Source organism: Cebidichthys violaceus, unplaced genomic scaffold (assembly GCF_023349555.1).
Source record: "Cebidichthys violaceus isolate CVI_PGR_0920_01 unplaced genomic scaffold, fCebVio1.0.p SCAF_77, whole genome shotgun sequence".
Lineage (NCBI taxonomy): Eukaryota > Metazoa > Chordata > Actinopteri > Perciformes > Stichaeidae > Cebidichthys > Cebidichthys violaceus.
In genome coordinates, this window is record NW_027176961.1 from 961,327 (window position 1) to 988,422 (window position 27,096).

A 27,096-nucleotide genomic window follows, 5' to 3' on the forward strand; every position below is an offset into this window, starting at 1 on the left:
TACTGTGATAGTGTAGTTAGTTCTTTATATCATTTCATATATTCTCTGACGGAAAGATGTACATCTAAAATATAAAGAAAGAAACTGAAGCAATCATTTTCATAACCGATCAGCCAGATTTATTTTGGAAAGCCTGGCCGGAAGTGTTTGTGTCGTTGCCGCATGCGGTCTTGACGCTCGTCTAGTCCGCTCTGGCTCGTGTAGAAGCCGCTTCTTCGTGTCTCCGCAGCGGCGGAGGAATAAGATGCGGAACCAGAACCAGAGACCGGATCAGACCAGAACCAGACACCGGATATCAGAACCTTCTTCCGGACCCGCGCGGCTCGGCCCGCAGACAGCATGACAGCAGCGGCGGCGGAGGAGCGAGCGACAGACAGGAGGTCCAGCTGAGAGAGGACGCTAGCGGCACAGCTAACAGCGCGATGACCGCGGAGGGAGGCGGAACCATCCGGAGGAGAATCAAGAACCTGTCAATCAAACTAAGGAGGAGGAGCAGCACCGCGCGGCACAAAGAAGACCTGAGCGGCAAGGTGGGCGCAGCGCGCGCGCGCGCGCGCACACACACACACACACACACACACACACACACACACACACACACACACACACACACACACACACACACACACACACATAGACACACATATACAGATACACACACACATACATATACAGATACATACACATAGTCTGGTTAGTGTAATTAGTCTGGTTAATCTGAGACTAGTTAGTTAACTAGTCTAGTTAATACACACACACACACACACACACACACACACACACGCACACACACACAGTTAGCTGTTAGTTTAGCATCGGGCTGCACAGGACCCACAGGGGCTTCCCGCTGATTACATGCTAACATGCTAACAGTTAACATGCAAACAGCTACTTTGATGACATCTAATCTCACTGACCTCCAGGTGACCTTGGAGAAGGTTCTGGGAATCACAGCTCCAGGAAACCGAGCGCTGGCCTGCGACCCCCGAACTGGCCTGTTGGCATATCCTGCTGGGTGAGGGGGTGTGTGTGTGTGTGAGAGAGAGTGAGAGTGTGTGAGAGAGAGTGAGAGTGAGAGAGTGTTTGTGTGTGAGTGAGAGAGTGTTTGTGTGTGTGTGAGAGAGAGTGTTTGTGTGTGTGAGAGTGTGAGAGAGTGTTTGTGTGTGTGTGAGAGAGAGTGAGAGAGTGTTTGTGTGTGTGTGAGAGAGTGTGTTTGTGTGTGTGAGAGAGAGTGAGAGTGTTTGTGTGTGTATGAGAGTGAGAGGGAGTGTTTGTGTGTGTGAGAGAGAGTGAGAGTGTTTGTGTATGTGTGAGAGTGAGAGGGAGTGTTTGTGTGTGTGAGAGAGAGTGAGAGAGTGTTTGTGTGTGTGAGAGAGAGTGAGAGAGTGTTTGTGTGTGTGAGAGAGAGTGAGAGAGTGTTTGTGTGTGTGAGAGTGAGAGAGAGTGTTTGTGTGTGTGAGAGTGAGAGAGAGAGTGTGTTTGTATGTGTGTGAGTGAGTTTTTGCAGTGTTGTCTGAGAAGTGAAAGCAGTTGAAGTGAAGTTTCATTGAACATGAAAGGCTAAAGTGGATCTCAGTGAAATGACCAGTGAAAGTATCGGAAGTGTTAAAAGCGTGTAAACGTTGACAGGAGTTGAAATATCAGTTGAGATGTAAACACTATAATGCGCTGCACCAAACTGAAAGGAGTTGAAGTGTCAGTTAAAAAGAGATACTGGCAATATACACTCCAAAAGAGTAGACAAGAGTGTTGTCAGTGAGAGGACTCAAAGTGTTGAATGAAGTGTAAACGTATCAGTTGAGATGTAAACACTGAAACTAAATGGAGTTGAGTTGAAGAACACGCGTGTAACTGAAGTGTTGTATAGAGGGTATAAGTACTGCAGTCCTGCATGTTTAGAGGATTAAACTCACTGACCGTCTGTGGTTCTGTGTCTCATGTTCTGAGTTTTAAAGGCTAACGACATGATCAGATTATCGGATTAAGAATCATGTGTTTAACGAAGCGACACACACAGCATCTCGTTAGGAGCCGTGGTCTTGATATTCACCACGAGACTCCGGTCTGCTGTAGGATTTACCCTTTAGCAAGGCACTGAACCCACAACCAGTAACCACCTGGAAGACTCTGAGGACCACAGAGGCCTCGTTCAGACCGCCGGCTCAAATACACTTTTCAAAAAAAATATCCAGATTGAGTTTACAAAGTCTGGACAGAAAAACCCAAGAAATGCTAATTTTCTAAATCAAATCCAACCCACATCAAAAGGTGGTTCAACATTTGACTCCAATCAGATTTCTACAGACTTCAGGTCGATCAAATCAGTTTTTTCAATTTATTTATTTTTGAAAAGGTGTTGTAGGGGGTCCCAGAGGGTCCCAGTGTTTTTTCGGGGTGTTCCAGCAGTTCTTGAGGGGTTTCTAAATACTTTTAGAGGACTTCAGGGTGATTATTTTTTATATTATTGTGATGTAGGGCGTCCCAGTGTTTTTGGGGGGTTTCGAAAGACTTTAATAATAATTAAAGCTGCGAGCAGCGATGGACGGGCCCTCGCACCTCCGCGTCTCGGGGGAATGGCGGGACGCCAGCAGACGCGGCTGCAAATGTCTTTGACCATTGGACAACGCGTCCCGGAGTTTAATGTGTTTTTCCCACTGGACTCTGCGATGCTGGAAATTATGTAGTGCAAATATTGCACCAGTTCCTGTATCCCCTATGTGGTGCTAGAGAACATGCATTATGTTGCTCTACATCAAGTGCAGACCACATCATGTAAATGTCATGTAAATCTGATTTGTCTGTCACATAACACTGACTTCCTGTTGCCAGTAGGTGGCGCTACGACTTTGAGTGAAAATTGGCTTGTAGACATTCTCAGGCAATGACTGTTGTCAAGTACGGGTTTGGGACAGATTTGAGCAAGTCCAGTGGAGTTACATCAGCTTGTTGTTTAATGGTGAATCACGTAAAATGGCCGCCACGGCTACGCCATTCTATCAAACGTAAAGCTTTGAGCAACTTTTAATTGCAAAGGTCTTCAGACTGTACTGACCATATTTGAAGTGGATCTGACAAAGTCCCTAGGAGGAGTTCGTTAAAGTATAGCAACTACAAATCAAGGGGAAATTCACACAAAAATCCAAATGTTCGATTTCCGGTTGGTTTTAGAGCATGGTCCCAAGAGACTTCTTTTAAGTCTCCATGTGATACATGTGCCTACCAAATTTCATACATGTAGGTGAAATGCAGCGCTGGGGCTGCGTTTTTGAATATTTGTAGGGGGCGCTATCGAGGCAATTTGAAACGGTCAAGCCAAATATGAAATATATATTTTCATCACCTATGACACCTGTGCAAAGTTCCAAGGCTTGTTGAGCATCCTAAGCCACAGAAAAATAAGCTTAATTTTTCATAGCGAATGACGCGTTGCCATGGCAATGGGCGCCACATAAAATTAAGGTCGTTCAATGTCAGTAGACCGTTTTAGCAAATTTCATCATTCATGTCTTTAGATCATCCTGACCAAATTTGAAGTCGATCGCATGAATTCTGTGGGAGGAGTTCGTTAAAGTGCAATGCCTGAAAACGATGAAAATTGTTTTCATCGTGAACTGGCTTAACTACTGTATCGCTCCCAAGTGGTTGAATGGAATGAAAATTGTAGGATACGTAACAATATGCGATGTGCACATATGAGACAAATTTTGCGATTATAGGTTAAATGGTTTTGAAGTTATGAGTATTGAAAAACAAAGCCACGCCCTATGAAGTTCATTGGTACATATCTTCTAAACGAAATGAGATATCAAAAATATTTTGATAACATTTTATTATATAGATCCTGTACTGATCCACAGCTAATCGGTAGCAATCGGACTCAGCGTGTAGGAGGAGTTTGCAAAAATGTGTTTTTCACAAAATTCTAAATGGCGGAAAAATGTTGGTTGGTGGAGCTCAGGGTCCCAAGAGGATTTTTTGTAGAACTCATTCAGTTGCCCATGTCTGTACATTTTTAAGTAATTTGGACATACAGGCTGTTGGGGCTTGCCTTTCCAACTTCTAGGGGGCACTAGCGAGCAACTTTGTCATACTCGAGCATGCAACCCATAAAATATCAAATTTTCCTGCAGTCCTGATACGTTTTCCAAATATGGGAAGTTTTGGGATATGATAAAGCCCCCAAAAATGCGATTCCGTGGAGAGACAAATAATAATAATACGGTCCGACGTTGTCGGTGCTCGGGCCCTAATAATCAATCCCTTATTAGTCCCGCAGTGGGGAAATGTATTCTCTGCATTTAACCCATCCCTAGTATACAGGGAGCAGTGGGCTGCTGAGAAGCACCCAGGGAGCAGTTAGGGGTTCAGTGTCTTGCTCAGGGACACTTTTCCACAGGATACGTGGTAGCCAAGGATTGAACCGCCGACCTTGCAGTTAGTGGACAACCCTCACTACCCCATGCGACTGTGGCGCATGGGGTAGTGAGGGTTTAAGAGGGCTCCAGAGACCCGGGAGTATTCAAAAGGATTCAGGGGTCTTTAAGGGTGTTTGAAGGATTCTAGGTTGAAGGTCTCAGGTGTTTATGGGGTCTCAGTAGTTCCTGAAAAGTGTTAAAGAGTTTCTGAAATAATCCTGTTGGATCCACTAAAGGAGTCAGTCGACAATAAAGGATTTATCTCTGTGGAGTTTGTGTCTTTGAGCACGAGGTGTTTGTTATGTCGTTCTAGTGAAAGTGTGTGAAGGTTCATTCCAAATGTCAGCAATCAGTAGAAACCAATAGAACTGGATAGATCAGATCACAGGACCGTTTGAATCCTAAACAGACTGGTTCTTCTGGTAGATGTTTGTTTCGTACACATGAAGAAGTTTGCCTAATCGATAAAGGTGGATCAGTAGAAAGCTGATCATATAATCAGGACCCCGAAGCGTCAGACCGGTTGTGACTGCAGGAGCTTCGGCAAACAGGAAGTGTTGCCGTTGGTAACCGCTAACTCTGCCCGACATCACAGCTTCGAGTTTAGAAACTCACACTGACGATAGAAATGTGATCCATCACGCAGCTCAGTGAGGTGTTCAAGGACCTCTGAGTCCGATCTGTGTTAGCAGCTCTGTGTGAATACAGGGTCCTCCACAGTCAGAGAGACCGTCACCAGACTGAAGGCTCATTCTAGGGCTGCAGCTAACGATTATTTTAATAATCGATTAATCTGTTGATTATTTTTTCGATTAATCGATGAATCGGCGGGGGAAAGGCGAGTGAATAAAAACGTGTCTTTAGTCTTGCATACTATTCCACCCCTGCTTTACCACTGTTATTAATTAACAAGCTAACGCTAACTTGTCATGCTTGTCATCTGGATGAGGAGTAAACAGCAGGAGAGCTACTGGAGGGACATTACGTTCCTCACTTCAAACAGAACAACAGTAGGATTCTGTAGTGACTGACCTGCTGTTGAACTCCTTCCTCCTCATCAAGGACTCCAACATGTTCACGTTTTAGGTGATGAATCATCACCGTGGTGATCCCGTGTCATGTCGCTTTTGCATATCTTGCAATTAACACACTTTTTAGATGTATTTAGTGTGAAATGCTCCACACCTTGATGACTTAGGTCCTACTGACTTCTCTTCCTCCGCCGTGTGTTTCAGAACAACGTTGCGTGTCTCCGATGCTCTTTCTTCTACCTCCGCTCTGCTCCGCGCTCAACTATACTTTTTTTTTATACTCAAACATCTCAGACTTATTGAGTGGCGTAATAATCGCGCGACACAACAAATCGATAATGAAATTCGTTGCCAACAATCGATTTTAATCGATTTTATCGATTCGTTGTTGCAGCCCTAGTTCATTCTCCTCAACGATGTCTCAGGACATCTGGAGGGACGCTCTTTAACCAAATGTCCTCCTGAACTGACAAAACACGTTTTTGGACATAAGTGAAGAATTCATATGATAATTATGTCACAAAGGTTTCTAACAGGATAAAAGGATGAAGTGATATGAAGTGATATTTTGGGTGGACGTAGATGTGAATGAACTCTTGACTGGTTGGTGGAGGAACTCAACCACGAGGAGATTGTAGTTCTGTATGATTGTAGTTCTGTTTGATTGTAGTTCTATCTGATTGTAGTTATCTCTGATTGTAGTTCTGTTTGATTGTAGTTATGTCTGGTTGTAGTTATATATGATTGTAGTTCTGTCTGATTGTAGTTATGTCTGGTTGTAGTTCTGTCTGATTGTAGTTCTGTCAGATTGTAGTTATGTCTGGTTGTAGTTCTGTCTGATTGTAGTTATATATGATTGTAGTTATGTCTGGTTGTAGTTCTGTCTGATTGTAGTTATATATGATTGTAGTTATGTCTGGTTGTAGTTGTAGTTCTGTCTGGTTGTAGTTGTCTGATTGTAGTTGTGTCTGGTTGTAGTTATGTCTGATTGTAGTGCTGTCTGGTTGTGGTTGTAGTTATGTCTGATTGTAGTGCTGTCTGGTTGTGGTTGTAGTTATGTCTGATTGTAGTGCTGTCTGGTTGTGGTTGTAGTTATGTCTGATTGTAGTTCTGTCTGGTTGTGGTTGTAGTTCTGTCTGGTTGTAGTTCTGTCTGATTGTAGTTCTCTATGATTGTAGTTCTGTATCTGTGGTTAATTAGAACTTAGTGAAGTGTTGGTGCCACCAGTAACCAGTGCACCGTTTGAACTGGGCCTAACTGAGACTAATGTTATCTCATCCTGCTGTTGCTGGATTATAAACTCATACATTATGTTCTCTCTGGTTATTGTGATCACTCTCTAGTTTTGGTGACTCAGCACTTTTTACATAAAAAGTTGTTAAGAAGACGTTACACTCATTGAAACAGCCCTTACAAAATAAAAGCCTCTACAAACATAAAGTTTTAAACTGTTTATGATGAATCACTGAAATAAACTCATCTATTTTTGCTGATCTTTTTTTGCTGGCTGCCTCATAAAGTTTGTCCTATTCAGGCTTCTGTAGTTCAGGAAACAGTTTGTTTTTACAGCCTCCGGATTTATAGAAAAATTAAACGAGAAATTCAGCTGAGAAACTATAAAGATTAATAAAAAATAACAGGAAAAATGAATCAGATGTGGATAGAAATACAAAAATGATTCCATAAAAATGATCTTAATATCAGTTCAGATTATTAATGAATTATCTCAGCTGATTTAACTTCATGTCCTTCTCTCATTGGACAAGTCTGAACCCAAAAGGAATGAACATTTCACACGGAGACACACTGAGCCATCCAATCAGCTGAGGGCGTGGGCGGAGCTGTCAGATCAGAAGATGAAGCGAACTGTGAAGCGAAGCGAAGCGGGTCATCGGACAGAAGGGGAGATTTAGGTCAACATGTCGAGAGACGTTCATGTCTCACAGGGAATTCAATATTTTTTTATGATGATGATTAATAATATTATTAATATTAATAATAACTATTAATAATAATCATAATAATAATACATATTATTATCTATTCTTATATTATTGGATTATTATCTATTATTATGAATAATAATAATAGATAATAATAATAATGAAGAAAGTTGAAGTAAAAAAAGTGAATTTATTCATAAAATAATCACATTCTTTAGAAAATTAAAGACAAACTGAAACTGTCAGAAAAGAAGGAAAGAAATATGAAAAGATTAGCATCATATTGTATAATAAACTTATTATTATTATTAGTAGTAGTATTATATAATGATGTAGAACACAAAGAACAGAGACTCTCTGCAGCTTCTCTCTGTTCTTCTCCTTGCTGCATTGCAGATGTGGATCAGGACGGGTTGGGTCAGTGGTCTCTGGTACACGCTGTACCTGAACACACCATGTTACACTGCTGCAGTGTGTGTGTGTGTGTGTGAGTGAGTGAGTGAGTGAGTGAGTGAACACAAGGGCACCTTCCTCTGTCATGTGAACCCTTCCTTTAAAGGATTCACTGTTTTTAACTGCAGCATCTTTTCCCTGTAAAACATTGACAACACGTCGTTAGCTCTGGCTAACGCTATGTTAGCACCTGCCTGGTCACTACTGAGCATGTGCGAGTCTCACCAGGACCAAGGAAGAAGTGAGGTTCACTGAGACCTAATCCAGTATTTCAGCCTGTTTCTGGTTCTGGTTTCATATCAGAACAAACAATTAAGAGCTGTGTGTTATGTACTTGTTTGTCTATCTTTGTGAGGACCAGTGTGAGTGTTAGACCTTAAGAGGACATTTTGCGGACGTACCTTCGGAGTGCTGGTTCAAGTTTAAGGTTTCAGAGCACTTTAAAAACCTTGTGACATCACAGCCACCTCTTGCTGTGATTGGTCAGTTGTGTGGAGGTGAAAAAGTAGGCGGGGTTTAAACTTGTCTTCTCAGGTTTTGTCCCCTGATTGTGTTCAGTAAAGAAAGAAACGTCCCCACAAGGACAGAAGTACAAACATGAGTGTGTGTGTGTTGATGAAGAAGAATATAATTGGTTGCTGACTCAGCTGCTTACAGTCAACAAACACACACACAACCTGCCAACTCACTGTGTGTGTGCTTAAACATTAAGCTCCTGAGCTCTGATTGGCTCTTACTTGTTCAGACAGGTCGATGATGTCACAGGTGACTTGAGTCAAAACAAACAAACAGCTGTTTCTCTTCTTCTGTTTTGGTCTGCTGTGAGGTGAACACATTATATTGAAATACTTCATTATATATATATATATATATATATATATATATTAGTGGATCAATAGTCTCAATCTGTTATTATAGCAGTAAAAATATAATAATACAACTAAGTAAACATCCAGGTCCAGACTGAGAGAGACCAGGACCAGACTGAGACAGACCTGGTCCAGACTGAGACAGACCAGGTCCAGACTGAGACAGACTAGGTCCAGACTGAGAGAGACTAGGACCAGACTGAGACAGACTGAGACAGACCAGGTCCAGACTGAGAGAGACCAGGACCAGACTGAGACAGACCAGGTCCAGACTGAGACAGACCAGGTCCATTCTGAACGAGACCAGGTCCAGAGTCTCACAGAGTAAAACAGTCTGAACTGTTTCTGAAGGTTCAGGTCGGACAGAATGAGTCATTTAACAGAGACTCTGTTTATACAGCAGAGAGAGAGAGAGAGTGTGTGTGTGTGTGTGTGTGTGTGTGTGTGTGTGTGAGTGAGAGAGAGAGAGAGAGAGAGAGTGTACAATGGGTGGGGTGCAGGTTTTTTGTGGTTATGATTTTATGTGTTAACCTGCTAACTGTGTGTGTGTGTGTGTGTGTGTGTGTGTGTGTGTCTGTTTGTGTGTGTGTGTGTGTGTGTGTGTCTGTTTGTGTGTGTGTGTGTGTGTGTGTTTGTGTGTGTGTGTGTGTGTGTGTGTGTGTGTGTGTGTGTCTGTTTGTGTGTGTGTGTCTGTTTGTGTGTGTGATTGTGTGTATGTGTTTGTGTATGTGTGTGTGTGTGTGTGTGTGTCTGTTTGTGTGTGTGTGTGTGTGTGTGTGTGTGTGTGTGTGTTTGTGTGTGTGTGTGTGTGTGTGTGTGTGTGTGTGTGTGTGTGTGTGTGTGTCTGTTTGTGTGTGTGTGTGTGTGTGTGTGTGTGTGTGTGTGTGTCTGTTTGTGTGTGTGTTTGTGTGTGTGTGTGTGTGTGTGTGTGTGTGTGTGTGTGTCTGTTTGTGTGTGTGTGTTTGTGTGTGCAGGTGTGTCGTTGTCCTGTTGAATCCTCGGAAGAACAAACAGCATCACATCTTCAACAGCTCCAGGTAACAATTCAACCAATCAGCTCTCACTTCTTGTCTGAGTCTTTGTTTGTTTGATGACGGCTGTAAAAGATTATTATGATCTTAATATTATTGTTATTATTATTATTATTATTGTTCTTATTTGTATTATTTTTATTGTCCTTATTATTTTATTATTATTATTGTTCTTCTTATTTTTATTATTATTATTGTTCTTATTATTTTTATTATAATTGTTCTTATTATTATTATTTCATTATTGTTCTTCTTCTTATTGTTTTATTATTATTATTATTATTATTGTTTTTGGTCACAGAATTGCTTTTAAAGCAACAAACAAACAAACAAACAAACACATTGTTATTATTGCTGTAGTCCAACTACATCTCCCATGAGTCATAGCACCAGAAGGTAAAACCTCCTGTAGCCAATCAGAAGTAACCCTCCTCTCTGTGTTCAGGAAGGCCATCACCACGTTGGCCTTTTCTCCAGATGGGAAGTATGTCGTCACAGGAGAAGTGAGTCCCCTTATTTATTCATGTATTCATTTATTCACTTATTCACTTATTGATTCCGCCATTCATCAATTAGTCCAGAAAGAAAACAGAAAAATAAATATATCTTTTATCCCCCCCCTCCTCCTCCTTCTCTTCTTCCTCCTCCCCCCCTCAGAGTGGTCACATGCCGGCGGTTCGAGTGTGGGAGGTGTCTGACCGTGTCCAAGTGTCTGAGCTCCAGGAACATAAGTATGGTGTCTCCTGCGTGTCCTTTTCTCCAAACAGTAAATACATCGTGAGCGTCGGATACCAACACGACATGATGGTCAACGTGTGGAACTGGAAGGTTTGTTTCCTTACTGCTTTATTTAGCAGTTATATATTTATATATATATATATATATATATATATATATACATGTTTATATAATGTGAATCATCTGCAGGAAGTGTTGACTTTTCTTAACTGGAGTTAATCGGTGAATAAGAACATGATAATTGATAAGCAGAGGAAGTGATTATGACAGATGTTGTTGTTGTTGTTGTTGACTCTTTTGATGTTGTTTGTGTGTTTATCAGAAGAACGTGGTGGTTTCAGCCAACAAGGTCTCCAGTAAAGTGACGGCCGTTTCCTTCTCAGACGACAGCTCCTACTTTGTTACCGCTGGAAACCGACACGTCAAGTTCTGGTACCTGGACCACGCCAAGACCTCCAAGGTTCTCCTTCAACGGTCTCCTGCTGATGAGGTGATTATTATGATTGATTACTGATCGACCCTCCTCACCTGTCCACAGGTGAACGCCACCGTCCCTCTGCTGGGACGTTCGGGGCTGCTGGGAGAACTCAGGAATAACTTCTTCAGCGATGTGGCGTGCGGGCGGGGCCGACACGCCTCCTCCACCTTCTGCATCACCTCCTCCGGTCTGCTGTGTGAGTTCAATGACCGGCGACTCCTCGACAAGTGGGTGGAGCTACGGGTGAGTTCTCACCTGTTCGTACAGGTGACATCACTGGTGGGCGTGGTCACAGGTGTCTTTAACACGCTGTATAAGAATGTTTCTCTGTGTGACTTTAATCTGAAGTTCCTCTGCTTCCTTTCTGGCTTCCTGTGCAGAGAGTCGACTCTGCGACCGTAAGTCGTCGCGTCACCTGGACTCAGTCAGTTCAGCCTGTTAAACATATTAATATCTATAATCCTTAATTAATATGAAACATGAATATCTATAATCCTCATGATTAATTTGAAACACATGAATTTCTATAATCCTCATGATTAATATGAACTCAGTCTGTTAAAGAACACATTAATATCTATACAAACAAAAAGTTAAGAGTTTATTCAAGAGGCTTATTTTGTACCATCGACTTCTGTCTGTAAACGTTATGTGACTAAAAAGTGATTTTGTTTTGATTTATTCATCAACTTTTAAGGCCGTTTTAGCAACTTTGTTTTTCAAAAGGAGCCTAGAAACAAACTGGATGGTGCCACACAGCTAATAAGCTAATAAGCTAATAAGCTCTGTCGGGATGGTTTGTAATTCGCCAAAGTTAAACTCAAAACTAAACATCCTCTGATTTCAGCTTAATTTCAGCCCCAAATGTCAATAATTTAATAGCTGGACCACTAAAGTTACAGAGTTAGCTCTAGGTTAGCTTAGCTAAGGCTAAAATGATAATACAATAATAATAAAATAATAAGATGATAATCATTCTTCAGCACTAAATTATGAAATTATTAAACTAGACTCTGGTTGAAATAATCTCAATCTTTATCCTCACTGGCTGAGCTGACCGATCTGGACACGCCCACTTCCTTCCTCTCACTCCATTGGTCGGTTTCACAGCACGCCGCTGTCATTCATTCAAACACTCCACCTGATTGGCTGAGAGATCTATCACCTCGTTCACCCTCCACACTGTGATTCACAGAGGACCCTGAATGCAGCATCAGTCACCGCCACCAACATCCAGCATCCTGTAGTACTAGTACTATAGTACTGATACTGTAGTACTGTAGTACTGATGCTGTAGTAATGATACTGTAGTACTAGTACTATAGTACTGATACTGTAGTAATGATACCGTAGTAATGCTACTGTAGTAATGATACTGTAGTACTGTAGTACTAGTACTGTAGTACTGATACTATAGTAATGATACTGTAGTACTGTAGTACTAGTACTGTAATACCGAAGTAATGATACTGTAGTAATGATACTGTAGTACTGATATTTTAATACTGATACTGTAATACTGTAGTACTGATACTGTAGTACTATTACACTATTACAGTACTCAATATTAGTATTAGTATTAGTATTAGAACTCCAGTATCAGTACTCCAGTATTACAGTACTACAGTACCAGTAATCCAGTACTCCAGTATTTCAGTACACCAGTACTACTGTATTACAGTACACCAGTACTACTGTACTACAGTACCAGTACTCCAGTATTTCAGTACTACAGTATTGCAGTACTACAATATAAATACTAACCCCTGAAGCAGCAGCTCAGTGAAACAGCCTCTCTGTCTGAATCATCTCCCTCTCACATTCTCTCACCTCATTTACATGTTAGAGACAAAAGACATGTTGGAGACATGAGACATGTTCGAGACAAGAGACATGTTGGAGACATGAGACCTGTTAAAGACACAAGACATATTGGAGACATGTTAGAGACATGAGACATGTTGGAGAGATGAGACATGTTAGAGACACAAGACATGTTGGAGACATGTTAGAGACACAAGACATGAGACATGTTAGAGACAAAAGACATGTTGGAGACATGAGACATGTTAGAGACACAAGACATGTTGGAGACATGTTAGAGACAAAAGACATGTTGGAGAGATGAGACATGTTAGAGACACAAGACATGTTGGAGAGATGAGACATGTTAAAGACACAAGACATGTTGGAGAGATGAGACATGTTAAAGACACAAGACATGTTGGAGAGATGAGACATGTTAGAGACAAAAAACATGTTGGAGAACCAAATGTGGATTCATCCACCGCTGAAAATAGTCCCCGTCAAAGTATTATGTTGTTTAGTTCTAACAGATCAAACACATCTTCATCTTCATGGTGTCAGAACTCAGAGAGACAATGTGGACATCAGGACTCACCTGTCTGTCTGTGTGTCCTCCTGTCTGTCTGTCTGTCTGTCTGTCTGTCTGTGTGTCCTCGTCTCTGTCTGTCTGTCTGTCTGTCTGTATGTCCTCAGGCGTCTCAGGCCACCTGTCTGTCCGTCACAGACGAGTTGATCTTCTGTGGTTGTTCTGACGGGACGGTTCGAGCCTTCAGCCCCGTCAACCTGCACTTCCTGTGTACTTTGCCCCGCCCACACTGTCTGGGGGCGGACATCGCCAGTATGGTGGACGCCAGGTAACACACACACACACACACATACATATATCCAGTATGGTGGACGCCAGGTAACACACACACACACACACACACACACACACACACACATATATATATATACACACACATAAACAGTCAGTTTCTTACTGGACGTATAGACAGCTTTCCATGTCTTTAGTTGTCATGATGGCGTCTCTCTCTGTTTCCTCCTCAGTCAGCTGTTCTCGAGCCGACCGGAGGCCCGGTACCCGGACACGGTGGCGGTGAGCTACGACCCAGCCAGCCGCTGGCTGTCGTGCGTCTACAACGACCACAGTGTTTACGTGTGGGACGTCCGGGACCTCCGGGACCCCCGCAGGGCGGGGAAGCTCTACTCCGCCCTCTACCACTCCTCCTGTGTGTGGAGCCTGGAGGTCAGTGTTTAATAATAACACAAATTATATTAATTAATAACTCCACAAAAGTGGAATTAAGTCCTAGACACATGAATATAGTCTAACATGTTACTTAATGAATTATAAGCTGAGTTTAGTGAACTCTTTAAAATATGAAGCTACAACCAGCAGCTGCTAGCTTAGCATAAACACCGCTAACAGCTAGCTTGGATTCAACATTAGATGCCTGACAACTTAATGGCATCTATTTATTTTGAAACTCTTCAGGTGAACACCTTCTACTGTGTCTCCTACAGGTGTACCCAGAGGGAGGAGGAGGAGGAGGGGCACATCTCCCCCCCGGATCGTACCTGTCGTGCTCCTCAGACAACACCATCCGACTGTGGAACACCGACGGCCACAAGCTCCTCACCAAGAACATCCTGAGCCAGGTGGGAGAAAACACACCTTTACCTTAATGTTGATGTTCACCTGTTCACCTGTTCACCCGACCTACACCTGTTCACCCGACCTACACCTGTTCACCTGACCTATACCTGTTCACCTGTTCACCTGTTCACCTGACCTTCACCTGTTCACCTGTTCATCTGTTCACCTGACCTACACCTGTTCACCTCAGCTGTACCTCTACACTGACCTGACACCCTCCTGATTTCATTGACCCCTCAGGACCTACAGAAGGTAATTTATGTGGACGATAACGTCTCAACCCTCCTGGACCCGGAGAGCGCCACAGTCACAAGTGGAACCACGGAGAAGGCGGGGTCACTGGGCTCAGACGGACAGCAGACTGACCAGAGCCGGGCCGGCATTAGGACCCTGAGAGTTAGTCCTGATGGACAGCACCTGGCCTCTGGAGACCGCATGGGAGTCCTCAGGTGAGCTGTGGGGGGGGGGGGTTACTTATAAAGGTAGTAAAGTTATCACACAGAGAATCTGTAGTCCGATCAAATTCTTTATTACTGACACATTGGCAACGCATTGCAGCTTCACTCTCTCTATTCCTACCTTTCACAATAAAAGCCCTAGACATATACCTCACTGCTTAACAGAGCAACTCAACAAAACAGAAAATCAGGAAGTCAAAAATTCTATATTATAGATACATATAATTTATAAATATATTATAGATATTTATTATATATAGTTATATTATTTATATTTATTATCTATAGATATATTATAGATATACAGTATATATATTATATATATATATAGATATATTACGAGTGTGTCAGACATCTTGTTCGATTTCTTCTTCTTCTAATTTTCTGAAGACATGACAGGAGAAGTGTCATTTACATAAACTGTGTGTGTGTGTGTGTGTGTGTGTGTGTGTGTGTGTGTGTGTGTGTGTGTGTGTGTGTGTGTGTGTGTGTGTGTGTGTGTGTGTGTTTTAGGATCCATGATCTGGACGGTATGGAGGAGATCTTGAATGTTCAGGCTCACGACTCAGAGATTCTCTGCCTCGAGTTCTCCAAACCAGATACTGGTGAGACACCAGTTTAAATACAATGTTGAGTACAACATATACCCACTATATATATAAAATACAATATGTATAATACAATATGTAAATGTTATGGATAGCAATATATAACACTATATAATACAACATATAAAGACTATATACAACAAAGTTTGGAAACACTGTATACAACACAATAAATATATATACAGTTGTGGTCAAAAGTTTACATACACTTGTAAAGAACATACTGTCATGGCTCTCTTGAGTTTCCAGTTATTTCTACAACTCTGATTTTTCTCTGATAGAGTGATTGGAACAGATACTTCTTTGTCACAAAAAACATTCATGAAGTTTGGTTCTTTCATGACTTTATTATGGGTTAACAGAAAAAGTGACAAAATCTGCTGGGTCAAAAATATACATACAGCAACATGAATTAGCAATTTTGGTGACTTAGAAAGTTGTGTCAATGAAATGAGCTTCATAGCATGGCCTCTTAACTTCTTATGAGTGATTACGAGTGACTACAAATGGTGACTTCTCTGAGGCCATTTAAATAGGGCTCATTGGATACAAACGCCCACAAACGCTACAATGGGAAAGTCAAAGGAGCTCAGCATGGATCTGAAAAAGCGAATCATTGACTTGAACAAGTCAGGAAAGTCACTTGGAGCCATTTCAAAGCAGCTGGAGGTCCCAAGAGCAACAGTGCAAACAATTGTTTGTAAGTATAAAGTGCATGGCACTGTTTTGTCACTGTCACGATCAGGAAGAAAACGCAAGCTATCACCTGCTGCTGAGAGAAAATTGGTCAGGAGGGTGAAGAGTCAACCGAGAACCACCAAAAAGCAGATCTGCCAAGAATTAGAAGCTGCTGGAACACAGGTGTCAGTGTCCACAGTCAAGCGTGTTTTGCATCTCCATGGACTGAGAGGCTGCCGTGCAAGAAGGAAGCCCTTGCTCCAAAAGCGGCACCTTAAGGCTCGACTGAAGTTTGCTGCTGATCACATGGACAAAGATAAGACCTTCTGGAGGAAAGTTCTGTGGTCAGACGAAACAAAAATCGAGCTGTTTGGCCACAATGCCCAACAATATGTTTGGAGGAGAAAAGGTGAGGCCTTTAACCCCAAGAACACCATGCCTACCGTCAAGCACGGTGGTGGTAGTATTATGCTGTGGGGCTGTTTTGCTGCCAATGGAACTGGTGCTTTACAGAGAGTAAATGGGATAATGAAGAAGGAGGATTACCTTCAAATTCTTCAAGATAACCTAAAATCATCAGCCCGAAGGTTGGGTCTTGGGCGCAGTTGGGTGTTCCAACAGGACAATGACCCCAAACACACACCAAAAGTGGTAATGGAATGGCTAAATCAGGCTAGAATTAGGGTTTTAGAATGGCCTTCCCAAAGTCCTGACTTAAATCCCATTGAGAACATGTGGACAATGCTGAAGAAACAAGTCCATGTCAGAAAGCCATCAAATTTAACTGAACTGCACCAATTCTGTCAAGAGGAGTGGTCAAAGATTCAACGAGAAGCTTGCCAGAAGCTTGTGGATGGCTACCAAAAGCACCTAATTGAAGTGAAAATGGCCAAGGGACATGTAACCAAATATTAGCACTGCTGTATGTATATTTTTGACCCAGCAGATTGATCACTTTTTCTGTTAACCCATAATAAAGTCATGAAAGAACCAAACTTCATGAATGTTTTTTGTGACAAAGAAGTATCTGTTCCAATCACTCTATCAGAGAAAAATCAGTGTGGTAGAAATAACTGGAAACTCAAGAGAGCCATGCCATTATGTTCTTTACAAGTGTATGTAAACTTTTGACCACAACTGTATATATATATATATATATATATTAGTGCTGGGCAACGATTACAATGTTTAATCTTTATTAATCTCATTGTTATGAGCAAAGTTCAATAATGAATTCAAAAGTAGTGTATTGTGTACTTTTATTTTAAAGTACTGCTATATGAACAAAAGTACAATAACATTTGGTTTGAATCACTTCAAACAGATCAGGTTCTTTTTAACAGCAGTATTCTTCACACAGTATCAGTTAAAATACAGTTATAATGATTCTGATCATAGATATTCAGTGTTCACTACTTTATCTTCATGTGTTCATAGATGATATTTAAATACTGTAAACTTATCTACGTCATGTTTTTATGTTTGTTAAATTATCAGTAGTGATAACTAAATGATGCTTATTATACATATTACAAACAAAAACACTTTAAAAACTCTACAAAAATAATTTAAATTAATCATTTATTTATTTATTTTTTTGGTATTTTGGAGAAGGAAGAGGCGCCACACACACACACATACACACACACATACACATACACACACACATACACACACACACACACACACACATACACACACACACACACACATACACAGCTGTTCAACACTCGCTGCACGGTTCTTGTTGAAAATGTCTGCTTAATAAAAAAATAATATATAAATAAAAAATGCGTTAATAACTTGCCCAGCCCTAATATACATACATATATATATATATATATATATATATATATATATATATATATATGTGTATATATAACAACATCAGTGAAACACATTATTCAACAAAACATATCACAAAATATATACATAATAAATAACAATATACACCCAACATAACACAAAACATCCCTGTCTGTCTCTCTCTGTCTGTCCCGCTGTCTCGCTCTGTCTCTCTGTCTCTCTCTGTTTGTCCCCCTGTCTGTCTCTCAGGTCTCCAGTTGTTAGCCACAGCCAGTCGTGACCGTCTGATCCACGTCCTGGATGCAGGCCGAGACTACAGTCTGGTTCAGACTCTGGACGAACACTCGTCCTCCATCACTGCCGTCCGATTTGCCGGTGAGTCTCTGTGACCTCTGATGTTCAGGTTGTTGGTATGAATCATGTGATCCTCTGACATCTTCCTGTTCTTCCTGTCTGTCAGCCAATGAGGGGAAGGTGAGGATGATCAGCTGTGGAGCTGATAAGAGCGTCTACTTCCGCACCGCTCAGCAGGTGAGAGCCACACCTGGTGATGTCACCTGGTGATGTCACACAGTAGCTGATGGTAACTAAGCACATGCACTCAAGTAGTGTACTTGTATTTGTTTGAGGTACTTGTACTTTACCAGAGTATTTGCTTCATACTTGTAATGCACTACATTTATGCTACATATGAGAAAAATCTAATAAAACAAAGTAAATTAAATTAGTTTTCCCTCCTATTCCTCCTCTTCCTTTTCCTCCTCCTCTTCCTCACAGATGGAGGAGGGGTTGGAGTTCACTCGTACTCATCACGTGGTGAGAAAGACGACTTTGTACGACATGGACGTGGAACCAACCAGGAAGTACGCAGCAGTGGGCTGTCAGGACCGCAGCATCAGGTGTGTGTGTGTGTGTGTGTGTGTGTGTGTGTGTGTGTGTGTGTGTGTGTGTGTGTGTGTGTGTGACAAACATGACAGTTCAGTCTGCAGGGAGGGTTATTACCCAGCAGGCACCAGGAGGAGGATTAGGATTATCCCTATGATCAGGCTGCCTCCTGCTGGTCACATTAGGAACTAACTCTTTAATACGAAACACAAATATAATCTGTGAAGTATTTTGTTTTATCTCTGTATCCTAACTGTACATTTATGATGCTCTTCCTCTCCCTCCTCCTCTCCTCTCCTCTTCATCCTGCTCCTCCTCCTCCTCCTGCTCCTTTTCCTCCTCTTCCTCCTGCTCCTCTTCCTCCTCCTCCTCTTCCTCTCCCTCTTCCTCCTCCTCCTCTTCCTCCTGGTCCTCCTCCTCCTCCAGGATCTTTAACATCAGTAACGGTAAACAGAAGAAGATGTATAAAGGCTCTCAGGGAGAGGACGGGACTCTCATTAAGGTGAGTGTTTCCATAGTAACAGCAGGGACTCTCATTAAGGTGAGTGTTTCCATAGTAACAGCAGGTGTAGATGATTCTTCTATTTTGCAGGTGTTTACTTCCCCCTCCTCTGTCGTCTTCAGGTGCAGATCGACCCGTCGGGTCTCTACATCGCCACTTCCTGTTCGGATAAGAACATCAGTATATTTGACTTCTACTCTGGAGAATGTGTGGCCACGATGTTCGGACACTCAGGTCAGTGAAGTCATTCAGTCCATTGCTATGAATGTATGTATGTATATATGTGTATTTATATATATATATACATTACGTTATAGTATCGTATGACTTTTAAAATAAAAACTATACGATTATTTTGTTTTGTTTTGACGACATGCTATTCTATAAAAAATTTAATAGTCTGCTGTAGAAAGGCAAAAAAGGTCATAGTATAATATAAATATATATATATATATATATATATATATATATATATATGTAAAAGTAATCCGACTACAAAGTGAATGAACGCATCCTGTGTTTCTGCCCGTCTGTCTGTCAGAGATAGTAACAGGTTTGAAGTTCAGCGGTGACTGCAGACACCTGATCACCGTGTCTGGAGACAGGTGATGCTCCTCACACATTCTGCTCTTTACAGTTCATTGAGTTAAAGTAGTAACACAACCTCTGTGCTCGTGTGCAGCTGTATCTTCGTGTGGCGTCTCAGTCCAGAGTTGACCATCAGGATGAGGCAGCGACTCGCTGACCTTCGACCTCCCAGCAGCACTCAAACCTCCCAGAATGCACCACAGCAAAAAGTGGTGAACCTCAGGTAAATGTTCGGCTCGTAGGAACTGATGTGTTTGTCGGCGTTCATTTACAAAAACTAACTTGTTGAATTATATCCCAACTTATACACAACGGTTAATGAGAGTAAATTCAGTAAAGTGTGTGTGTGTGTGTGTGTGTGTGTGTGTGTGTGTGTGTGTGTGTGCATGCGTGCGTGCGTGCGTGCGTGCGTGCGTGTGCAGCCGGGAGGCATCTTCTCCTCGTGTCGTCAACATGTCATCTGACAGCGACAAGGAGGAGGAAGAGGAAGAGGAGGAGGAGTGCAGGAGTCCTTATATGGCCACAGCAGGATGCCTGGAGGAGGAGGAGGAGGAGGAGGAGGAGGACGCAGGTCTGTTACCATGGTTACACAGCATGCTAAAGCATTAGCATCAGTTTTATCCAATCAGTAGAGAGCTGGATAGAAGTCGTATTGAAGGAGCTCATGTAGTCTGGATGGTGGATCACAGTGATCAGGATCCTCTGCAGTGACATCAAGGTTATTTTGTCATATTTAACAAAGATTGTCCTTCTCAGCTGCCGTAGTTGTGTAACACAACAGTGTTACACGAGTGTTTTCTTTTAAATAAACGCCAGTTTTCTGTGTAATTAACTCTTAACATCATAATACTACTGATGACAGAACCGTTGGTAGAAATGTGTAAAGTGATAACAGACATAAATAAGTCAGCTTGATATTGAGGCTGAAGGATAAACTAGAATAGGACAAAGTGATCAGTGAGGGTTGTGTTTGAGTTCACGGTTAAATCGTAGGAAAGATCAGCAGCTGATGAAAATAAATCCTGTCCTGTTTTTGTTTTCCTGCAGAAATGTCTGATGAGAAGTTCTGCAGAGACACCAAGAAGGTCAGAGGACATTTTGTTGTTTGTGTTTTAGTATATATATATATATATATTGTCATCTCCCGCCTGGACTACTGCAACTCTCTACTCGCCGGAGCCCCGGCGTCGGTCATCAGACCTCTGGAGCTTGTCCAGAAAGCCGCAGCTCGCCTGGTGTTCAATCGCCCCAAGTTCTCCCACACAACTTCCTTTCTCCGTTCTCTACTCTGGCTCCCTGTAAGAGCTCGCATCCAGTTTAAGACTCTGGTGCTAGAATACAGGGCAGTGAAAGGAACAGCTCCTTCATATCTCCAGACCATGGTCAAGCCTTACACCCCCGCTCGACCACTTCGCTCTGCTGCCTCGGGGCGATCGGTCGCCCCGTCGCTCAGAGGTCCTGGCGGCCGATCGACCCGGTCACGGCTGTTTTCTGTCCTGGCCCCACAGTGGTGGAATGAACTTCCCACTGACGTCAGGACAGCGGAGTCGCTGCCCATCTTTCATCAGGCTGAAAACCCACCTCTTCAGGAAGTGCTACCCTGAGCCTTCCACTTAGCACTTATTGTTTTCATACTAGCTTGTTGCACTTATTGTATTCGTACTATTTATAGCACTAACTGTTTCTCTTGTTTCTGTACTTTGGCTCTGAGTTATGCTCTGCTTCATGCTCTTAGATGCTTGTTTGGAAAAGGAAATGTACTTCTGGTGACTAGTAGTTCTTTTGATTACCAATGTTGATGCACTTATTGTAAGTCGCTTTGGATAAAAGCGTCTGCTGTAATGTAATGTAATGTAATGTAATATATACTTATATACTTATATAAACCGCCTCCCTCAGTGTACCTCAGTGTACCTCAGAGTTTCTCAGTGTACCTCAGTGTACCTCAGAATACCTCAGTGTACCTCAGAATTTCTCAGAATACCTCAGTGTACCTTAGAGTTTCTCAGAGTACCTCAGTGTACCTCAGAATACCTCAGAGTTTCTCAGAATACCTCAGTGTACCTCAGAGTTTCTCAGAGTACCTCAGTGTACCTCAGAGTTTCTCAGTGTTTCTCTGGGACTCCTCAGGACGCGTCGGGGGGGCGCCTCCCTCGCCGTCGGTGGTCCAGGAGGACGGGCAGCAACGGCGTCCTGATGGTGAAGTCCATGTTGGACCTGAGACTGCTGGACTCGTACCATCCTGATGGACAGGTGGACCAGGGGGCGGAGCACGAGGTCAGGAAGACAAAACAGACTCCATTAAGAAAACACAGCATTTTGAACGCAGAGTTAACTCCACCTTTTGTCCGGCCCACCCAGGTGAAGACACGTCCCGTTGATGTTAGCCCATCCTCCCCTCGCCCGAGTGGGATGGGCCAGTGTGTGGGGGCGGGGCTTCACAGGACCAATCAGGAGCTGGGGAGCAGCATCAGTCTGCAGGTCAACACTGCATGGGTGAGGACACACATACCATCTAACCTCTAACCTTTCCACCGCATTTCACCTGAAGGTGCTCAGGTGTTGAGTCACATGACAACAGCAGACCTGAGCACCTTCAGGCATCTGAAGAAGGCCATGGAATACGGTAGAAAGGCCAGTAACATTTTATCAGAAATATGTCTCTGGAGTGAAGGATGAACCTGTGACTCTGTATCCAGGCAGAGGACAATGAAGCGAGGACCAATCAGAGGCCGGACTTCATCCCGCTGTCCAACCACAGCCCAGACATGGAGGCTGTGGTTCTGTATCCCGACCAATGGGAGGACAGAGTGAGCCTGGCAGGAAGGTACCAGGATGTTCTACCACGTCTGGTCTCATTCATGCAGCATGAAGCCAGCATGCTTTTTAGGCTACTCTGACCCACAATCCTTTGCAGCAGACATATGAGGAAAAGGTCCCTTGATATGAGGAAGTAGTTTGTCCCAGTTGAATGGATACTGCATGTAACAAAAAGTACTTTGCATGTCCTTAAAGTAAAAAGTATTAGCTTGGATGTTGACTCTGTTGTAAACCCGCCCCCTCTAAACCCCGCCCCTTCCTGTCAGTGAGTTCCAGGTGAAGGAGGCGTGTCCTGCCTCAGGTGGACGTCAGGACAAACCCAGTCCAGACAGCGGCTGCTCACTGGGATTCAGCTCCAGGCTGTCCAGTCCAGTCAGACCTGCAGGAGACGGTGAGACAGACAGATACAGAGAGACAGACAGATACAGAGAGACCTGCAGGAGACGGCGAGACAGAAAGACAGACAGACAGACAAGACACAGTGAGACAGACAGAGATTTCTCATGTCTGTCTCTAACCTTTAACCCATCTCCATTTGGTCTCATAGACTCGGAGCCCACTGAGCCTCTTAGTGTGGATGGAAACTCCTCTGAGCTGGAGGAGGAGGAAGAGGAGGGAGGAGGAGGAGGAGGAGGAGGAGCAGCAGCAGCAGGAGGAAGAGGAGCAACAGAGGTCGTGAGCTCTCAGCTCGTCCCTCAGACTCCAGACCAGGAAGCCTTCCTGAAGGAACACTTTGTCACACTGGCCGACCTCTCGGGATCAGGTCTGTACCTCTGTGATGGTCCGCTGATCTGGTCCAGAGAATAGATTCATAACTTTGTGTGTTATTAACTGGTATTTATTTATTATTGAATAAAAATGTTGAAGCTGACTTCATAATCAGGACTGGTCTCTCAGGACTTGAGACATGGACTTGTATTTAAACTTGTGTTAAAGGTCTCTGGACTTGGACTTGTCTTGAAGAACTCTTGACGTTCAAGTTTAACTTAACTAAACCGTCTTGTCAAGCTGAACCTCTGAGTCTGGAGGACTCAAACATATAAACTGTGTTGACAGGAAGTCCAAGCAAAGCTTCTCACAGCTCCAGTGAGAGTATCAGCATCTCCTCCAGGTTCCTCTCCCAGAATCCAGCTGGAAGGTAAAACCTCAGATGGCACAGATCCACACTTTGTGATGACTCAACATGTTTAGTAGTCTGATCAGGATCAGCTGAGACTAAAGACTGTTGATCTAAAACCCTCTGGTTCTGTTTCTCCTCCTCAGTCGGACTGTGTTTCCTCTCCCATCTCGGACTACTGGAGGAGGAGGAGAGGTGAAGGCCCGGCCTCTGGTCTCAGAAGTCCGCCCTCTGAACCAGAACCAGACCCAAGACCGGAGGGTGTCATGGAACCAGGACCAAACCCAGAAACCGTATCAGGACCAAACCTCCTCAGTTCACGACCAGGCATATCTCCAGAACAGGATCAACCAGGACCAGCCTCCTCAAGATGTGAACCAGAACCAGATGACGGAGGAGACCTCCTCGGACCAGCAGACCCACTGGCCCCCTCCACTGAAGAAGAAGATCCAGACCGCGTTGGAGTCTAAGAGGAATCTGGGCCCAACGGCCCGAGCCGCCGCCTTCCATCTGAACTCCTCTTCCGGACTTCGGAAGGCTCAGTCAGTCCAGAGCCTGCTGACCGACTCAGGTGAGACTCAGAACCTCCAGAGACTCAGGTGATGAGTTAAATAAAGACCCAAACCTCAAACTTTCTCTCTCCCTCAGGTGACTCCTCCTTCTCGACCTCCTGTCCAATCAGAGAACTTCAGCCCCTCCCCCCCCTGCAGCGCCCCACCACTCTCCCCTCCTCCCCCCGACGCCCCCCGTCCACAGCCCCGCCCCCTCAGAGACAAAGCCCCGCCTCCCCCAGATCCCCCCAACAGGAAACAGCCGCCGCCGCCATCTTGTCTGCAGCTTCATCTGCTGTTGGCACCCCGAGGAAGTTGTCGTCTTCGTCCTCGTCCACTCCGGTTGCGTCTCGTTCCTACATGAGTCCGACCGCCAGCTCCATGGCCAAGATGTCTCGCTCTGTCTCCGTAGGCGACGGCCTGAACATCTCAGAATGTGGCGAGGACCCCCCGATGACATCATCATCATCGGTAACCCCCTCCTCTCAGGTCAAAGACACGCCTCCTCCTCTTGTTGCCGTGGTGACCTCCAACGCAGCTCTGGCCACGCCCCCCCACGCCGCCGTCGTTCCCGTCGTCGTTGCCTCCTCGTCTCTGGGTAGCCATGGCAACCAGGCGGCCCCTCCCCCCCGCAGCCTCCAGGTTCGGGTACCCGGCAGACCGCTCCCCGACAAGCCCTCCCTCGCCTCCTTGTCCTCCCTCGCCTCCTCGTCACGGCCTCCTCCGGTCTCCGTCTTCCCCCTGACTCCCCCCCGGCAGGAGGAGGAACCTCAGACTCCTGCAGGCGGCGGCGTGGAGCCTAGAGATGACACAGGTTTGGACTCTCATCTAACTCCTCTTCATCCCGTCACACTGTCATCTCTGGCTCCGCCCCTCTTCTTCAACCTCCTCCTCTTCATCCCGTCACACTGTCATCTCTGGCTCCGCCCCTCTTCTTCATCCTCCTCCTCTTGCTCCGTGCTGACGGGTGAGACGTTTCTGTGTTTGATGTCATTCGTCTCTTCTTCTTCTTCTTCTTCACTCCCTCCATCTTATCATTTAGACATTTAGATTTAGAACTAAACAGGAAGGGGTCAGCCAATCAGCTGTCAGTATTGTTGTTGGTAGAGGGACCTCACCTTCTCTCTCTGTGTGCAGACCAACCAATCAGTGTGGAGACCTGCAGAGCTCTGACCAATGAGCTGCAGAGCTGCTTCAAGAGAGCAACACACCTGTACAGGAAGGTGAGTCTACAACATGTAGGAAGTTTTAAATGTGAACTCACCTAAAGAAGGCCGTCTGGGTGTCGACCTGTCAATCACTGTGTAGCCCCGCCCTAAAGCATCCCCTGCTTTATGGTCTGTTTGACTCTAAATGGACCATAATGTACTAAATGAACATCATGCTGTATTGAAGAAGACTTGAAACTAGAGATTGAGACCATAAACTCATGTTTACAATGTTTACTGAGGGAATAAATCAAGAGAGAAGTAGAGTCATTTTAGACTAGACTTCTATACAACCAGAGGAGTCGCCCCCTGGTGGACACTAGGGAGAATGCAGCTTTAACACTTTAAATAAACGGGGTCTCCTGGTTCAGACCAGAGGTTGCGAAACAGGAAGGGGGCGGGGCAGTTGAATGACATCAGCAGTGACATCATCGGCTCCCTCACCTGTCTCTCGCTCTCTCTCCCACAGGTGAGAGGCTCCTCCCACGATGACTCCGCCCCCGACCAGCATCAGATGGCCATCGTCCTGTCGGAGGCCTTCCAGGCCATGAGGACGGAGCTCGACTGTCTGCCGCTCGGCGTGCCGAGCATGCTGGGAGTTGAGGGGGGGCTGGGGGGGGTGGGGGGTGTGAAGACAGCGGCTCTGCTGGAGGAATATTCTCTGCTGCTGCTGCAGGCTGTTCACCACCGGGTCCACAACATGGAGGCTCATCACTGAGGCGCTTCATCCTCCTCCTCCTCCTCCTCTTCATCCTCTGAGGCTTTTCATCCACTTCTCTTCATCCACTCTTTGTCCTCTCCTCTTCATTGTCTGATGCTCTTCCTCCTCTTTCATTCTTCATCTGTTTTTTCTTTGTCGTCTTTTCCTCTTTGATCTCCATCTTTCTTTTCTTCTTTTTCCTCCTCATCAATTTGATGTTTTCTTCACCTCTTCCTCCTCCTCGTCTTCACAGATGAAGGACCTGAAGCCATTTTGTTTTCAACCCTATTTATTCTGACCTTTTGTTCCTTTTTTTAATTATTATGCAAGAATCTCTCTGGTCTTAAAGGAACGAACGACTCAAAGTTTCTCTCGAGTCGTTTTTTTTAAAGACATTTCAGCGACAGAGTCGTGAAAGTTTTTAATTTAGATTTCTGAAGAGTTATTGTTATGAAACAATGTTAGACTGTAGATACTTTCTAAAGGAACTAACTGCAATACGAGATGCTTTGAACAAACTTTATTGTTCCTTTATTTGATGTAAATGTTTCTTCCTGAGTTCACTTGAATCAGATTTTTAGTTTGTGTTTATTCTGCTGATGTTACACTGAACAGACTCGTTGTCTCCAGAGGATACACACTGAAGTTCCTCTTTTTATAACTGTTATTAAAGGAACACTTAGGACTCACTAACAAACAGGTCAAAGTTTGAAATGTTTTTGTCAAAATGTAATACAAGTTTGAGACTTCA

The 27,096-nt window shown here is 43.9% G+C and overlaps 1 protein-coding gene across 1 annotated transcript; it reads left to right on the forward strand.

The window, feature by feature from the left end:
* Positions 1–159: 159 nt before the first annotated feature.
* Positions 160–27,096, forward strand: mapkbp1 (mitogen-activated protein kinase binding protein 1). Its single transcript, XM_068737180.1, has 32 exons — positions 160–530; positions 924–1,015; positions 9,686–9,748; positions 10,188–10,245; positions 10,400–10,570; positions 10,803–10,940; positions 11,019–11,201; positions 11,339–11,356; positions 13,458–13,618; positions 13,815–14,013; positions 14,292–14,426; positions 14,665–14,873; positions 15,396–15,487; positions 18,224–18,349; positions 18,435–18,505; positions 18,752–18,873; positions 19,286–19,361; positions 19,484–19,595; positions 19,903–19,966; positions 20,044–20,172; positions 20,372–20,520; positions 20,997–21,034; positions 22,080–22,226; positions 22,311–22,445; positions 22,649–22,776; positions 23,036–23,160; positions 23,317–23,532; positions 23,826–23,907; positions 24,033–24,457; positions 24,535–25,251; positions 25,575–25,660; positions 26,115–27,096. Exons 1-32 carry the CDS (start codon positions 423–425, stop codon positions 26,361–26,363), a joined length of 4,824 nt encoding a protein of 1,607 aa, XP_068593281.1. The 5' UTR covers positions 160–422; the 3' UTR covers positions 26,364–27,096.